The sequence below is a fragment of the Paramisgurnus dabryanus genome, chromosome 17 (genome assembly GCF_030506205.2).
Source record: "Paramisgurnus dabryanus chromosome 17, PD_genome_1.1, whole genome shotgun sequence".
NCBI lineage: Eukaryota > Metazoa > Chordata > Actinopteri > Cypriniformes > Cobitidae > Paramisgurnus > Paramisgurnus dabryanus.
The window spans coordinates 8,120,105-8,137,771 of NC_133353.1; the positions used below are offsets into that span (position 1 = coordinate 8,120,105).

Here is a 17,667-nt window from a genome sequence, read left to right on the forward strand (position 1 = left end):
AACAACAATATTTTCTTGTAAAAAGTATCTTATATAGCTGAAAATCTTGATTTCCTATTGTCCGAATTAGTCAGTGTCAGTTCTGTTAGTGTCAAAATATATTACCAGTGTAGTGTGATCAATGCATGTAGAAATGTTAAATGTACTGAATTTTTTCCACAGCTGTAATGATCCATTAAGTTAAAACAAAATAAATTAGAATTTCTTAAAGGTACAGTGTGTAAAATTTAAAAGGATCTAATGACAGAAATTCTATATTATATACATAACTATATTATCAGTGGTGTATAAAGACCTTACATAATGTACTGTTTTGTGTTTATTACCTAAGAAGGAGACGTTTTTATCTACATACACTGTGGGTCCCCTTACATGGAAGTCGCCATTTTGTGCCGCCATGTTTCTACAGTAGCCCTAAATCAGACTAACTGCTCTACAGAGCACGTTTTCTCACTACTGTATTTTGTCTTAAACAACAACATGTTTGTCCTGTGGCAGCTACCGTAGCTTCTCTATGCGTTTCAGTAAATGGTGGCCTGAGCCGTTGGTTGCAATTCACAATCTTACTGCAAGATGCCACTAAAATCTACACACTGCACCTTTAAAATTTGGTCGCACTCGTGAGATTATAAAAGAATGTCCAGTTACGTTGTTAAATAGTCTTTTAATGTCTGTAGTTACTGTAAACACATCAAATGTACAACATATATTGTAATTACAGAGTTGTAAGTTTTATGCACAGTCGGTTCAGAAATGCAGCATTTTTGTCAAATCAACAAATAGTTTTGTTACTTTAACACAACGAATTAAGTTTAACAATTTAAACTTGATTTTAAAACTTTTTTAAGTCGAAACTTAAAATAGTAGGTTGAATTGACTGGCAAAAGCAAGTTGTTTTAACTTCATGCTGCATTTTTAAACCAACATTAAAACAACAGTTTGCAAGGTCAAATCAACAAAAGTTTATTATTGTGCAAAATATTGCTTAATCTTTTTTTCTGCATTTCACAGATGATCATACTCATCCCAGTCCCTTAGCAATCTGACCCACATAAGAAATGATGTGGGCACCATTTAAATTAATTGAAATTAAAGCTCCAGCCCTTATTCTTAATGAGGTAGACGACAATCTGAACACCTGGATGGATCCATTAGTTATTAAACTTGTTATGCAAATTGTTTATCTGATGATGTCATTCATTGGTCAAATAGCCAAGCCTCCTGCACAGTATTTCAAAAATCTCTGCCATACACAAAATCATGGTGATTATGGTAAAGATGTACATTGCGCTGAGAAAGATGGTCTTTTCGAAATGCTCAGGGACCATGCACTTGGTGACGTTTAAAGTCTTTTCCATTGAACTTGCATCACAGAAATACAGGGAATGAACCAGGAATCCAAAGAGTCGACTCTGAAGCCAAAACGCTGCTACCTCCAGGACAATTCGCAGGAGGACAGAAATGATGTAGAACACGGTGTATGTCCGTCGGTCCAGAATGTCCTCTTGGTCGATGTTTTTATATGCTGCGTAAAGGTGAAACACAGCTCCTGGAACCAGCACAGTAACTAACTGAAGGGCCCAAAACACCTAAAAATACAACGCAAACATTTACTATAGGCTACAAATGCTTTTTTGTATGTTAGCTTCAAGCACCTATAATTGAACACATGCAAGTTAATACTTTAATGTACAGTACTTCCTTTTTTGGTCTTTAAAATAAAATCATATTTTTACTCCTCAATAAAAAACTTTACCTGAGGCGTTACAGGTCTAAATTGATTGTAACAGAAAAGGTTGAGCTCTCTCCTGTCTGGATCACAGCTAAAATGAAGGGCTTCATTCCCATAAACCGCAAATCCCAGAACTCCCAAGAAGAACATCCGCACAGAGCCAAAAAACAGGGTGTGAAACTGACCAATCACAGTTGGAGGCCGAAGCTAAAAAAAATTGATAAAAGTAGAGCATTGGAGAATACGGTGTTAATATATACAAAATTAATACAATAAATACAAGATACAAAAAAAAAAAAAAAACTGAAGACAGAAAATATTGACATGGTTTGTAACTTTCTATATTTTCATGGTTGTTAGATTTTTACATTTTATAAAACAGGATGACTGGTTGATGCTATAAGATCATGCTTTCAGATGAACTTGACTTTGAGATTTGACTTTATTATTCTAGTCATACTATACTATATCATAACATTTGCTATAAAAACTAATAAAATATAAAGAGTGTAAAAAGAAAATCAAGTAAATGTCACAGCGTACAAACCACACACAGTTGTTGTTTACTTACACATCCCTCATAGAAGTTCTTTATGTAGTTTAAAGACATGATGGTTCTTAAGGTTTTACTACTTTATGAATCTTGGCTGTCATTTCAGCCCTGCTGAACATCAACTCAAACTCCGCTTTACCTTCGCAGTTGAGCAAAAGCTCTGGTCAATGCATTTTTCCCTTTCAACCACTCTACCTTCATCAATTTACCCATGAGGTACAAAACACCAACAAAAAGAAATAAACAAAAGCACTGAACATGTGGTCCACACATAATCCCCAGACAAAAACGTCAGCAAAAAAATAAACCTTTGACCCATATGGGGAAACTTGGGACCGTGTCAATGAATTCAGTGAATATTAAAGGTGAAATTAACAAATGCAATTGATCTTTTAAAATTTGAAGTATGACTTTAGTGTAATATATAAATTACAATGAACTGGGGTTCAAAAGATTACAACTACACTGTAAAAAATTAGCTGTAATTATGCAGCTGGTTGCCAATAACTTACTGTAGAAAATAAAAACTGAAAATGTTTCATGTTCATTTAACTTTGAACAAACTGTTGCCAGTAAATAACATAAATGTAAAATCTACACTAAGTTACTGGCAACCAGCTACCAGTAATACTGTCATTTCTACAGAATGTTTTTTTAAAGTGTAGGATTCAAAATTCAGTATAAACTAGGAATAAAGTTAAAAAAGTTAACTAATTATAAAGTAAAATAATGAACATAATAACTCAAAAAACATAACTCAAAATGGAAAATTCTCAAAATGGAAAAAAATACTAATAGAATTTAATGAAAGAAATTAAATTAAATTAAATAATACAAAGTTTCCTTACTTTTGGACATCACTGTATATTAAAAGATACATACAGTATATGGACAATTAATTGTGTATATTTTCCATAATATATTAATGTAACATACACTGTAAAAAAAAATTAAGGCTGGATTTACTAACAAAATAGAGTGTATCATTTTTTTGCATCCACAAGTTTTACTTGAAATGTTTATTGCATAAATTGCTTTAAATTCCATGTAAAACTTACTTAAAAAAATAGATGCAATAATTATGCACTATATTTTTGAGTAAATCTAGCCTTTATTTTTTCAGTGTAAGTAGACAAATAAAAACATATATTCTAAATAAATAAATAAATCTTTTTATAGCAGACTTCTTACCAGCCGAAGTCCAAGTGGAGAGCTTGTCCTCCTCATTTATTCAGATATAGAGCCAAAACCTTATGGGAAATAAGTCTCTGATAGTCCTAACATCTCAAAGCTGATAAAGTCACTGATGTAAAAATTGTCAACATTTCCTTGCGTTGCTTTTACAGTTTTACTGTGCAATGCAAACACAATCTCGTAAACTGTGTGAGTCTATAAACATACCACTGAGCTGAGCTGTGCTTTACACTTCATCAAAAGAGCTTTTCACACTGAGATTAATGGAGGCATGCTCAAAATATTTGTGCTGCTGAGCATTGGTTACTGTAGCATCAATGATTTTCTATTGGCTAATGTGAAGCTTGTGATGTCAGAATTATACTGTAATGCATACACAAACGTTACCAACTGATTTATAAAAAACTGATCAAAAATTTTTCCCTAGCTGTCAGTGGGGAGGTACCCTTTACAAAGGTCCGTATAGCATTTATGTATATGTACCTCTGTGTAAAACCTCGTTCCAATTTGGCGTGCACATGATTCGCCAGTCCTTCCCGTTCACTTGCGCATCTTTTTTTGTCGTTTAATGTATTGTTTTTTTTTCCATTTTTTTCTGTTTTTTTCCCATTTTCGCTTGGGTTTGGGGTTAGATTTGAGATTTGCTTAAAGGATGTTATGTAATAAAAAATTTCTCCATGTTTTTGTCTATTTTTGTGCCATGGTTGCCTGGAGTTGGGGTTAGAATTGGGGTTTAGGTTAGGATGTTATTTTATGTAACAAAAAGTTGTTCTAACCCCAAACACAAGCGACAATGGAAAAAAAAGAAAAAATTCAGAAACCAATATACTGTATAAAACGACAAAAAGATGTGCTGCTTTAAGTGAAAGAGAAGGACTAGCGAATCATATGTTTGCCAAATTAAAATTTTCCGTATGTATTGCACGTGTTTTTACACTTCATGCTATTTATATTCATCTACATGAGACTGGGTAGACCTCTTAGGTACTAATACACTGTAAAAAATGTTAAAACAACTTGGTTTTGCAAGTCAATTTAACATACTATTTTAAGTTTTAACCTGTAAATAGTTGACATAACTTATAAAACTAGATGAAGTTGTTTAACTTAATTTTATTAAGATAAGGTAACATAAAAATATATGTTGATTTGACAAAATTTGCAGAACTCCTTAGGTGCAAAGGTGTACTTTCAAAGGGAGACAGGGACCATTTTTTACTAAAAGTGTGTTTATTAACTTTTTAATTACATAAAGAAAAATTTTACAACTGACATCCGTGACTATCATGAGAATTAGATATTGTCGTTAAGTTTAAATTTAGTTTTACTCATGAATATTAATTAGAGCCTCTTTGCTAGTCTCTCAACTGGGTATAGGAATGGGTTAATCTCACAATTTTAAGCACACTTACACACAAAATTGTCTTTTTTCATAGTCTATAGTTTGGGTAAAATATGATTTTAAAACCATTTTTGTTTCATCAAGCACTACAAGCTTCTTTATTTACAGTAAACATTAATACACTATAAATATTCTTAAGTATAATTTACAATCAATTAAATTTAGAAAGCTTTTGAATAAAGTGTTGCAAAAGTTTTAAAACAAATGAGATTCAAAGTGTAGGAAGTCACGACCCCTCAGGATTATTTTGAGATCTGTCGAGTCCAATCCCAGCTGCCCCCGAACCCTGACAGCCGCTGGAGACTCTCTGAACTCCTCTGTTCACTCGCTCTCAGTACTCCTGCTGGTAAGTCTTACCACAATTCTCCTTCTGAACTTTATTGACTATCTCTCACAATTATTGTTTCATAAATGTGAAATTTATGTGATGTTATAGTGTAGGCTAAATGTAAAAACAGCTGCATGCACACAGCAGGAGTAACGCATGAATCTTGTGGTGTCGTTTGGGGTTAAACTTCTAACAAGTTTTGAGACAGAATTTCTGGATTACGGTTGTTGTGGTTTAATATCAATGCATGCAAAAGACAACAAAAAATAGTTGCATTAACAGTAAAACACTTTAGAGACTTGTGAAGGTTTCAGTGTAGGTCAACTGGATGCCAATGTAAAATGTTTTTCTTTATTCTTTTGTGCAATTGATGCAATGAATTATTAAATGAGCAATGTAATGATACTAAAAAAATCATTAATATGAAAAATACTGGGAAAAATCTAATCATTTTGACCATATTAAGAGTCTCTTGAAATAGAGCAGACAGCATGAACAGGTGACATGTGCCATGCTTGTGAAATCACAGCTGCTAAATTTAACACCGATGAACAGAAGAGACAGACAGTCACTCCATTGCTCAAAGGGTAAACAACTCAAAGAAGTTAGCCAACAACTCATTTTAATGTCACAATCATTCTTAAATCAGATGAAACTTTCAGAAAATTCTCAGTGTTATCATTGTAATGTAATGTTAAAGGGTATAATTCATCTTGGTCAGGGCATCAAAATGACAGTTTAATCTCTAAAATGATCATCAAGTATTATCATATTATTTATTTTATAAAATGTACCACATTGTAAGACAATATTATTTTACATCATTATCAGATAGGCCATAATATTTAGCAGAGAAAGAAATAGAAAATTGTTTGAGTTTTTATGAATTACTCAAGTTATACAATCTTTTCAAAACTCAACTTGAAGGATCGACATTCCTGATATTTTAACATTAACACATTTTAAGAAATGTAATTGTGCAAGCTTTAATATGGATAGGTTCAACCAAAAATGAAAATCGAATTAGTTATTTAATCCTGTCAAAGACAAAATAAGTTTTTGATAAATGATGATAAGCACAAATTGCCGATACCATATTAGGAATAACAAATATTATGGAAGTCAATGGGTAACTGTATGTGTGCACTGTAAAAAACTTTTGCTTTACTTTAACTTAACAAATTAAGTTAGGCTAAATAATTTTAACTTGTTTTATAAGTTATATCCTGCAGAGAGAGACCATGCAGCATTACAGCTTTTTTCCAGTGTGATTTCCATCATTTATCAAAATTTCTTCTTTTTTTTGAAACAATATTCATTTTTGGGTGAACTATCCCTTTAAGTGATCAATGGTGTCTTTATTTGCGAAAAGACACTGGTTCATAACAATTTAAATCAAACTGTGCAATGTAAACAGTTCCATTGTTGTAGAAATGCAAACCAATTTCTCCTGTCCTGTTTGAATTCTGTGGTGGCTAGAATTGAATCAAAATGGAGACCTGCATTCAGCCTGCAAATAGTGACAGCAAAACCGATGTCACTCATGACCTGACTGAAGATCTCAGCCAACAGCTGGAGGACATCATCAGCAGTTATCAGGTGACTGAGGAGCCCGCTGGACCTGAGGATGTTGAAGAAGAGGCTGTCATAGATGAGAAGGTGGCAGGCAAGCGTAAAGATCAGAAGCTGGAAAAGAAGATGCTTAAAGCTCTTGGTGAGATCTGATGATGATAAACAAATGATGGAAGGTCTATAAAGCATTCACATCATGTGACTAATCCACAACTTTGTATCTCTTTTGAATTCTTGTAAATTGTTTTGTTGTTTTTCATTTCACATTTAATTTATGGTCCTGTTTGAATCATCCTGTTAAATGTTTTCCACTAGATGGTAGACAGTAAATGCATTTTCACCTTTTAATGGTTAGTTAGACGAAACTAAGACAAACCAAGCTCTTCTATCTCTCCGCTACTCCAGAGATGTAGTTCTCTTTATGTAATACTTAGTATTAAAAGGTTAAAGAACAACAATACCTTTATAATATATCTTTAACATCCTCTTTATGTTTTTTCCCACTATAACCAAAGTCAATTGTCTCAATAATCACAGGTAAGGAAGCCACACTTCTTATGCAAAGCCTCAATAAACTTGGCACCCCTGAGCAGAAACTGGAGGCTCTCATCAAAAAACATGCTGAACTGGTGAGTTAAATCAACAACTTTTCATTTTCATCTTCTTTAATCCCCCTTAAACCAAATCAGTCTAATTAGACATGCTGTTTTGATTTTTTGTTAATGTGACATCACACTGATAAAGCCACGCCCACAGCCACTGACTTTAATTTGACCCAAAAGCTTTTCTAAATGTGTTTGCTAGCACTAGCTAAAGATACTATTGTCACAGACTCTATTTACAGGAATCAGATCTATTTTAACTGAAAGCGCTCACTGTCTATTGGTAAGGGAGTGAGAAGCTGTAGCTAATTTACATTTAAAGGTACACACACAAAAAAAAAAATTTTCTCCCACCCAAATATGTGCATTTTGGACATGCTATAACAAATGATCTATTGGTGTATTTTGAGCTGAAACTTCACAGAGACATTCTAGGCACACCTGAGACGTACAGCGAGGAAAATAAGTATTTGACATATCAGCTTTTTATAGCCTTTTTAGGCCATAAATTAGGACTAAAGCAGCTGATATCAATGGGGGCAGGGTTTTTCTCTCAATACTGACAGATTTCAGGTAATCTCCTGGCTTTCTATGCCATTTTGCACCTTGTTCTTTTCATGTGTTTAATACTTATTCCCATTTCACTTTATTTATTATGACTCAGCTTGTATACTTAAATGTTCTGATTTCTGTATGTTAATAGCCCACTTAGAAATCCCCTTACTGATAAAAATGCTGATGTGTCAAATACTTATTTTCCCTGCTGTATATTACTGTAATAATATGCATAATGTGTGCCCTTTAATAACTAATACAAATTCGATGACTTATCTGTCTCACCTGTAATGTTTTTGCATCCGTGACCCTGCAGCTAGAGGAGCATCGTTCTGATGAGAAACAGTTGAAGGTTCTGCAAAAGAAGTTTCTCCAGGTGTTGAAGGAGAAAGATCAGCTTCAGAGCGAGCACAGCAGAGCCGTACTGGCCCGCAGTAAACTGGAGGGTTTGTGCAGAGAACTTCAGAGACACAACAAGACGTTAAAGGTGCAAAATCGTCTCGTGTCGTAGATGTGCTTGGGTGGAAATAAACTTGAAATGAATTGAAAATCACTCTCACTGCTGTAAAAAAAACTTCATGCTACTTCTGTGCCCACAGGAGGAAACCCTACAGAGATGCCGTGAAGATGATCTCAAGAGAAAAGAAATCACCACACATTTCCAGAGCACCCTTACAGACATCCAGGCTCAGATCGAGGAGCACAGCAACCGGAACAACAAACTGTGTCAGGAAAACGGTGCCCTTGCTGAAAAACTCAAAGATCTTATTTCCAAATATGATCAGCGGGAAGCGGTATGAGAATGTTGATAAAAGTTACCATATACAATTTGGAGTAGGGCTGGACAATTAGTTGTTTATTCAGTATTGATTCTCAAAAGCCCTGAATTGATTTTTAAAAATCTATTTCCGCAAACATTGACTTTGAAAGCTTATTGAGATAATTCTTATTACTTTCCATTAGACGTCACCTAATGTTATGTTACAACAGAGAGCCTGTCATTTATTCATTGCTTAACATGGCAAGTGCGTCGTCAACATTAATACCACCTTCCCATAAAAAGGCAGTGGTATGAAAGCATTTTACATTTTGCAAGCACAACAATAAACATACGGCGGACAAGAACAAAGCAAAGTGATTTGCAATACTGAGGTGAATTGCTGTAGTAAAAAGAAATGTTTATATATCTATAAAAATCTACAGGAATTGTATTAGACCCACACTGTAAAAAAAATGCAACAAAATGTTAAAACAACTTGGTTTTGCAAGTCAATTCAACCTACTATTTTAAATGTTTGCCTATGAGTAGTTGACATAACTTATAAAAACAAGTTGAAATTGTTTAACTTAATTTGTTAAGTTATTAAAGTAACACATACACTGTAAAAAAATTCCGTAGAAATTTGCAGCTGGGTTGCCGGTAACTTACCATAGATTTAAATGTATGTTATTTACTGGCAACATTTTGTTCAAAGTTAAATGAACATTAAACATTTACAAGTCTTTGTCTTTACAGAATAAAACTAGAAAAACAGCAGCATGCAAAACATTCTGGGAAACAAAATCTGAAGCAAAAAACAGAAAAGGTTGATGATGATTTCTGGTTCCCAGAATGCTTTGCATGAGGCTGTTATTGTATAGTTTTATTCTGTAAAGATAAAGACTTGTTAATATTTAAAATTTATTTAACTTTGAACAAAGTCCTGCCAGTAAATAAGATAAATTTATATCTACGGTAATTTACCGGCAACCCAGCTGCAATACCATTGTAATTTCTACGGATTTTTTTTACAGTGTAAATATACGTTGATTGAAAAAAATGCTGCATTTTTACAGTGCACATTCATTTAATTGAATCATGGAGAATTGAATCAAATCAAATTAAGAGCATGTGAATCAGAATCGAATCAAATCAGAACATTTAAATCGATCCCATTCCCAGCCCTAATTCAGAGATTATATTAAGAAGTGTTTCCCTTACTGAATACTGTTTGAACACATGTATGTGACTTTAAGAAAGATGCTTTGTCCTCGATACAGAATCTCGAAAAGGTTTTCAAGCATAGAGACCTGCAGCAGAAATTACTGGAGACAAAACTCGCACAGGCCAACATGATGCTGAAAGACGCTCAGGAGAAACACAAGCTAGAGAAGGAACACGTGAGTTTTATATTCTTAGTCCATTCATTGTGTGAAACATTTACAGTAAATATCGCTGCTTTCAGTAAATTCTTATTAATTTGTCAAACCATATCGGTTGTCTACTGTAGTTACTGAAGCAAGCTGCAGAAGCAAAACTTCATGTTAAACTTTATAAAGAACAAGAGACTGACATGAAGGCCCAGGTAAATTAACATCAAATATGAAACATTTTTTGTATTTGTTTAATTCACATTTGTTCCAAAATGTAAAAATAAACTTTTCTTGTAGCTTGCTGTATATTCGGAGAAGTTCGATGAATTCCAAGGAACGGTATCGAAGAGTAATAATGTGTATGCCAGCTTCAAACAGGACATGGATAAGGTTTGTGTCTATATTTCTTCAACTATAATGGATCCCTGTGATTTCTTTTCAAATCTGTTTTCTTCCCTCTGACATAATTTAAACTCAATAGTTGGATAGATCATGAAATGTCAGTGATTTACAGAGCTGGGGAGATTACTTGGAAATTGTAATTAGTTACATAATTAAGGTAAGATTCAGATCAGATGACAGCTTGTGACTACTTTTTCCAGGGCGCACGAGGGGAAGTTCGTCACAACATGTATTTAGCCCGTCATGTGTGTGGCTCGTAATTTTAAAATATGTGTTCTGCGCGTCAAGTGATCCTATGTGCATCACGTGTCTTGTCAAAATAAGTTCCTGGTGCAGATGCGTCTAAAGGGTTTATGATAAAAACATATAAAACACGTCAGGCACACCCTTGTGGGTTAGTTGGATTATGAAAGTTTTGTGAGATTATGAAAAAATAAGAACGTAATATGTAACATAATCCATGTGAAGGAATCTGTAACAATTAAATAACTGTACTCTGATTACGAGTTTTTTAAAATGTAATGTTATTGATTTTGGAATCTGATTACATAATCCAGATGTAATAAATTCAGTGTAAAAATACTTTGCTGCCTTAAAATTTTTTGTTGAATCAACTCAGATTTACAAGTTATTTCAACTTACTATTATTTATCTTGACTAGAGATTAGTTGCTATAACTACAGGTGAGTCAATAAAATTAAGTTGACTTTTCTCAATTATATTTTATAAGTTGTGACAACTCATCTTTGTTGACATGACTTGTAAATCTGAGTTGATTTAATAAAAATTTTAAGGCAGCAAAGTATTTTTTACAGTGTTACCACCCACTAAAAATCCCTAAAAACTCAAGTTTAATCAAATTAAAATTATAATACATTTGAACTTTCTTGATTATTGGAGGGTTTGCTATAAATTATAAAAAACTAAAGTTCAATTACCGTAAGTTATTTCAACTATATTTTTATTAATAATAGCAACTCCTCACTTATCAAGAAAGTTTAAGGGTACATTCTGCTTTTTTTGAATATATGCTCATTTTCCAGCTCCCCTAGAGTTAAACATTTGATTTTTACCGTTTTGGAATCCATTCAGCTGATCTCCGGGTCTGGCGCTACCACTTTTAGCATAGCTTAGCACAATCCATTAAATGTGATTAGACCATTAGCATCGCGCTAAAAAATAACCAACGAGTTTTTATATTTTTCCTATTTAAAACTTGACTCTTCTGTAGTTACATCGTTTACTAAGACCGACAGAAAATTAAAGGTTGCGATTTTCTAGGCAGAAACTTTTATTAAATTAATTATAAATTCAATTTATCCAGGTGGATGCTGCACATTGGTGGTGGTCGAGGAGATTCCCCCATTCATGTGTAAAAGCGCTTTGAGCACTGAGAAAAGCGCTATATAAATGTAACGAATTATAATTTGATAAAAATGTTTGGTGAAGTACTTGATGTACATGTTAAGATGCTGCCTTGTCTTACAGATGGCAAAAAAGATGAAGAAGTTGGAAAAAGAGGCAATGACCTGGAAGTCCCGATTTGATGGCTGTAATAAATCTCTTATTGATATGGTTACAGACGTGAGTAACAGTACAGTATCATTTACACAATAATGAGTTGAAAGCAATGTTAGTTATTCAATTTACAAATATCTGTTTACTTTACTTAAGAAAGATATCAGTCTGTCTATAGCCGATTTTTTTTAACTGAAGCTAAAATGATAAAATCAGTGAGCTGGCATCCATGACCAAGACCTTTTCTGTGAAACTAAGACTAAGACTAAACAAACTTTACTCTGGTATCCAACTATCCAAAAGATCTATTTAAGGTTTACTGTGTTCTCATCTCTCACGCAGAAAACCCTCAAAGAAAAGGAATTTGAACTCTGCACAGTGAAGATTCAGAAACTGGAGAAGCTCTGTAGAGCCCTCCAGGATGAGAGAAAAACCCTGTATGAGAAGCTTCAAGTGTCCCAGCAAGATACGGCTGACACGGCGGTCACCACTGAAGCCGCAGGAGAAGTTACAGTAACCAATGAGGAAGTGGTACCATCAACAGAAGAGGTCACCCAAAAATCAGATGCCCCCATCCAACCGGCCCCTGCACAAGTGACTCCACTGAGCAAAGAGCTCGCCAGTTTGAAGGTCGAGAAAGCTCTGCTACAAGAGCTGGCTGAATCTTTCACCATTCGTCGTCACTTGCCACCCGAAGCTTATGAGGATTCAAACAGCTGTGAGTTATCTGAAAGCACAGATGTGATTCAGGACGAGCAACAGGCTTCAGGAGCCGACGCTGAGATCCAGCAGAACTTTACACAGGAGACAGACACACTGTCTGAGGAACACCAAGAGATCAGAGACAAAGAAATGCAGTCTGTCGACTAGATCAGATCTGACTATTTGTCACATTCGTAAATAAAGTTCATACAGCCCAACTCTATAAATGCCTTTATAGTGAGCAGTCTTTTCTTATGTAGTCTAATGTTTGACTGGATTAAAATGAATCCCACAGATTTGAGAACAATTTGTCATTATTTTATGCAAATAATCACAGAACTACACTGTAAAAAAAAATCCGTAGAAATTGCAGCTGGGTTGCCGGTAATTTACCGTAGATTTAAATTTATGTTATTTACTGGCAACATATTGTTCAAAGTTGAATGAACATTTAACATTTACAAGTCTTTGTCTTTACAGAGTAAAATTAAAAAAACAGCATCAAGCAAAACGTTCTGGGAAACAAAATCTGAAGCAAAAAACAGAAAAAGGTTGATGATGATTTCTGTTTCCCAGAATGCTTTGCATGAGGCTGTTATTGTATAGTTTTATTCTGTTAAGATAAAGACTTGTTAATATTTAAAATTTATTTAACTTTGAACAAACTCTTGCCAGTAAATAACATAAATTTAAATCTACGGTAAATTACCGGCAACCCAGCTGCAATAACATTGTAATTTCTATGGATTTTTTTTTACAGTGTACATACAGCTTGATAAGAGTTCACATGTATAGTTTAGCATTGGTTTATGAAAGTGTTAAAAATAGATTTTTCTTTTATTGTACCACACATTGATATGTTCTGCTATAAAGTGGACATTTATAAATTATTAGGCACAATTATGGTTGTTGTGGTTCATTGTCAAGGTAAATCTCTGAACTTGCACTTCTTTGGCTACTTCCATACCACAAAAAATACATATCTCTGGACAAAAATATGTTTTAAATACATTTTGTAGAAAGTAAAGTTTAATGAAATATATTTTTGAATTTGAAAATATATTTAGTTTTAACCTTAAAACAACACATTTTGTGTCTAGTTAAGGACAACACATTAATCTCTGTGTTATTATTGTAACAACACATTTGTGTTGTTTAACTAATTATTTGAACACAAAATCAACACAAACTGACACAAAATGTGTTAAATAGCATAACACAAAATATGTATAAAACATTAACACATTCTAAGATATATTAACATATATCAAAATGGGGCAACAAATACATTTCTAATTTTACAACCCATATGGCAAAAAATATATTTTTCCTGGCCAAAGTATAAAAGTTTGTACAAATAAGTATGTATAAAATATTAAAGTAGATTTTTGCAAGTTGAATATATATATATATATATATATATATATATATATATATATATATATTTCAAAATATACAAAAAATATATAGGTGAAAAATAATTTTTTGTAAACATATTTCAAAATATCTCTAAGCACATACATATTTTGTCCATTTAAAAAAGTTTGAAATATATTTAAAATATATTTATTTTATTTGTTATATAAAATACGAAATTAATTCTAGCAACTATAAAATTGTTACCATCCAGTTTGCCAATAATAAATATAAAGATTAAATATCAGTTATTAAAATAATGTATTTCTGCAATTGCTACAGCACACGCTCTCTCCCACAAACCCCACCCCCAAACATGTCGCAAAATGATTGACAGACAGAGGTTGTCTCTCATTGGTTAGTTTTTCTAAGTAAACCCTCTAGCGCCGCCTAGAATCTTTAGGCAAGCCAAGTATGCCTTTTCAAAATATCTGTCTGTAAGGTAGGGAAAATATTTTTGAAAATAATTTTACAGTAGCTTCAGTCTTTACAAAGTTTAAAATTGAACAACGTTAAATTTTTATATAATTTCACTCACAGAAACACAATTCTGAATTCTTGAAAATCAAGAAAATCTTTGGAGTAAGGTCGCCCTCTAGTGGACAAATCAAAACACTACAAGGCACAGAAAGAGGAAAAAGCCTAGGCTCAATCAATTCAACGGATTCCAATGAATCCAAAGTGAGACACAAACATGGACATTTTTGGTCTGCCTCGATCATCCAGAATAAGAATAACACCCCATACTCCCCACAAACCAAACCTTAAGATGCACACATTTAAAGAGAAACACAGACAAGGTTGGAAAGTTTATGGTTATATATTATTGCTTTACAGTACATTAGTCATATACATATTATAAAAATAAATGATTTAGAAGCCTATCCCATTTTACACTTTAGTTTGCTGATAAAACTGCACCACTGCTTGTTCTTGCTCCCGAGTTTCAATGGACCCTCGTCGAATGCTTCTGATCTCATTAATGGCATCAATTCCATTCATTTTCCTGCTCTTTACCAGGTAGCAGGCAAGCATCGTCCCTGTCCTGCCAAAACCAAGCATACAGTGCACAGCAACACCCTGACGACAAAGTCAAGAAGTCAAACACTAACAGTAAATCCAGCAAATTCAGACATAGTGACCCCTCAATTATGGAACTTTTCTTGTAAACAACATATTTTAAAAATGCTTTCTTGTCCTAGTTTTAAAGGATGAAGGTGTTTTATGCATGCAGCTAAAATCTTTTTACACATATAAAGCTGGACTTGTTTGTTTTACCTGTCCTTTTGCATTGGCCTCCTCCACTATAGACAGAAACCTCTTTATCTGATCAAATGTTGGAGCACAGAAGTCATGAATCCTAATGCGGTGAAAGGTCAGCTCTGGACAGGTGTCGTGATAAGGAGGGTTACGTTCACTTAGGCTCACCAGATGCTTTATGCCGTTGTTCAGCAGGTACTGATAGTGAGCGGTCATCCTGGGCATTGCCATTCCAGCCACTTTACCAGGATCCACCCAGGAGAAATTTGGAGGTTGAGCTGAGGCCATGATGAGTTTAAATCTTTTCTGTTTACAGTGACTGTTTGAAATAATGTAACAATAAAACAATATTGCATTGTGTAAGGAAACCATTACATTACAGTACATTTCAGTTGTGTCCTTAAATAATATTGCAATGTATATAATAATACATTTTATTAATATTGCACTTGTACAGATCTCAAAGTGCTACAGGTTAAAAACAATGAGAATGAGTTTAAGCAAAAAGAAAAAGTAAAAAAAAACATAAAACAACCATCAACATTATTAGCATTGATTATTAAGTTACATATTCATAATATTGTAATATTAATGTGTAATATAAGGTATGATTACATTTTATTTCATTATAATAAACTATATAATATATAATTATTTTAGCTGTACCATGCAAGAACATATTTTTGACCAAAGACATGCAAATACATATATATTTATGAGGTTAGGGAACAAAAAATACTTATATTGCAAACAAAAAAAAATTATATATACCTTTTAGTTCAGCGTTTATTTGGCTTGGCTTTCATCAACACATCCGTTATAAACACTATACACGCTTCTCAAAACTTACTGTATGTAAAATAATGTTATATAAACAAGTCTACAAACGCGTTAATGCAATACATACGGTTCTATCGAGATTAAATCGATGTTAATCGGTAAAAAAAAACATATCTAGATGTTGAATGTTCCTGCTTGAGGGCGCTCGTGCCTGTGAGCGAGCATCGTCGTCATTGCCTGACACTCCGTTTATGGGCATTTAACGTGATTGACGTTTTAAGTTGCCAATAAAATGCGCTTTTCTAAAAAGCCCACCCCAATTCTTAGTCATAAAAAGCAGACTGTGAAATACCAGAGTCCAGACGAAGGTAACAGTCAGAAAAAAAATACTATTTAAAGATATATTTTTGTACTGATGACAACGGATTTGTTTAGCTGTTCTGCTGAATATCATATTTGCATTATAGACACCGAGAACCACCACAAACAAACAACATGAATCCCAACTGAAGTTACCAATTGCCATGCTCTGGTCAATCTTACGCTTTTTTTCTTAGCGCAAACCGTTGTTTGGATAAGAGAGTTCCGGGTTGGTAAATTAATAAATGTAAACATTCGTAGCTATATTATGTATTTGCTATTGTTTACTGTTTTTCCAACAAACGCTAAAAGTAAATATGTGACGAAATAGTTTCTGCGACGTCTTCATCCAGTTTTCGGGCGCACATTTTGTACGTCAGTGCCCGCTTTTCATGCACAACTCTCGTTGCTTTGCCTAGCTGGAGACGTTTGCTTTTACTAAAATGTAATAACATGAATCTAATACATAATAAGATTAATATCTAACATTAAAAATGGCAAATTGTGCCCGTCGTTGGACTGCCCAAAGTAGGCGAAATAATTAGCCATTAGCTGCACCGCGGCTGCTAGCATGTCAGGATGGCCGAGCGGTCTAAGGCGCTGCGTTCAGGTCGCAGTCTCCTCTGGAGGCGTGGGTTCGAATCCCACTTCTGACAAGCAAACACGTTTTCGTTGCGTATAATATTAACATTTCTGTTACTGTACCAAAAGTTCGACGTTTTCGGCCTTCAGCCACAAAACGAAATAAATGAGAGCGTGCTTGCTAATCATCTTTGTTTGCTAGTGTGTGTGCTTGCTAATCTTGGTTGTTCATTAACACAATCGAAAGTGCTACATGGTTGGATAATTGACATATGGGTCAAAACACATTATAAAGTAAATGCTTAATTAAATCTGGGCCCTTATTACATAATATAAAATATTACAGAAATATTATCATCACCTGACCCTTATAATGGCAATTGTATCACCACCCCTTACAAAAATTAACCATGATTTAACTACAGTTAAAAAAAAACATGGTTAATGTGTAGTAAAACCATATCAACCACAAAATTACCATGTTTTTTTTCAAAACCCATAGTTAAACCATGGTTAGTGTAGTAAAACCATGGTTTTGCTGATAGTAATCAATTCACCGAAGAGACATGCTTACTA

General features: G+C 33.7%; 3 protein-coding genes and 1 non-coding gene across 4 annotated transcripts; 2 read left to right on the top strand and 2 right to left on the bottom strand.

The window, feature by feature from the left end:
• Window positions 1-873: 873 nt before the first annotated feature.
• Window positions 874-2,342, bottom strand: LOC135737754 (gap junction epsilon-1 protein). Its single transcript, XM_065255657.1, has 3 exons — window positions 2,304-2,342; window positions 1,757-1,939; window positions 874-1,589 (listed from the first exon to the last, which is right to left on the bottom strand). The coding sequence occupies exons 1-3, from the start codon at window positions 2,340-2,342 to the stop codon at window positions 1,194-1,196; spliced, it is 618 nt and encodes a 205-aa protein (XP_065111729.1). The 3' UTR covers window positions 874-1,193.
• A 2,751-nt stretch (window positions 2,343-5,093) lies between these two features.
• txlnbb (taxilin beta b) lies at window positions 5,094-12,989 on the top strand. The gene is made up of 10 exons (XM_065254814.1): window positions 5,094-5,227; window positions 6,689-6,923; window positions 7,319-7,410; window positions 8,255-8,425; window positions 8,538-8,732; window positions 9,979-10,098; window positions 10,209-10,283; window positions 10,369-10,461; window positions 11,962-12,057; window positions 12,334-12,989. The coding sequence occupies exons 2-10, from the start codon at window positions 6,701-6,703 to the stop codon at window positions 12,859-12,861; spliced, it is 1,593 nt and encodes a 530-aa protein (XP_065110886.1). The 5' UTR covers window positions 5,094-5,227; window positions 6,689-6,700; the 3' UTR covers window positions 12,862-12,989.
• A 1,921-nt stretch (window positions 12,990-14,910) lies between these two features.
• On the bottom strand, window positions 14,911-16,832 carry dusp23b (dual specificity phosphatase 23b). Its single transcript, XM_065254830.2, has 3 exons — window positions 16,141-16,832; window positions 15,388-15,688; window positions 14,911-15,189 (listed from the first exon to the last, which is right to left on the bottom strand). Exons 2-3 carry the CDS (start codon window positions 15,655-15,657, stop codon window positions 15,001-15,003), a joined length of 459 nt encoding a protein of 152 aa, XP_065110902.1. The 5' UTR covers window positions 15,658-15,688; window positions 16,141-16,832; the 3' UTR covers window positions 14,911-15,000.
• Window positions 16,833-17,082: 250 nt separating this feature from the next.
• trnal-cag (transfer RNA leucine (anticodon CAG)) lies at window positions 17,083-17,165 on the top strand. Its single transcript has one exon. It is a non-coding gene; the product is annotated as a tRNA-Leu (tRNA).
• The last annotated feature ends 502 nt before the right edge of the window (window positions 17,166-17,667 follow it).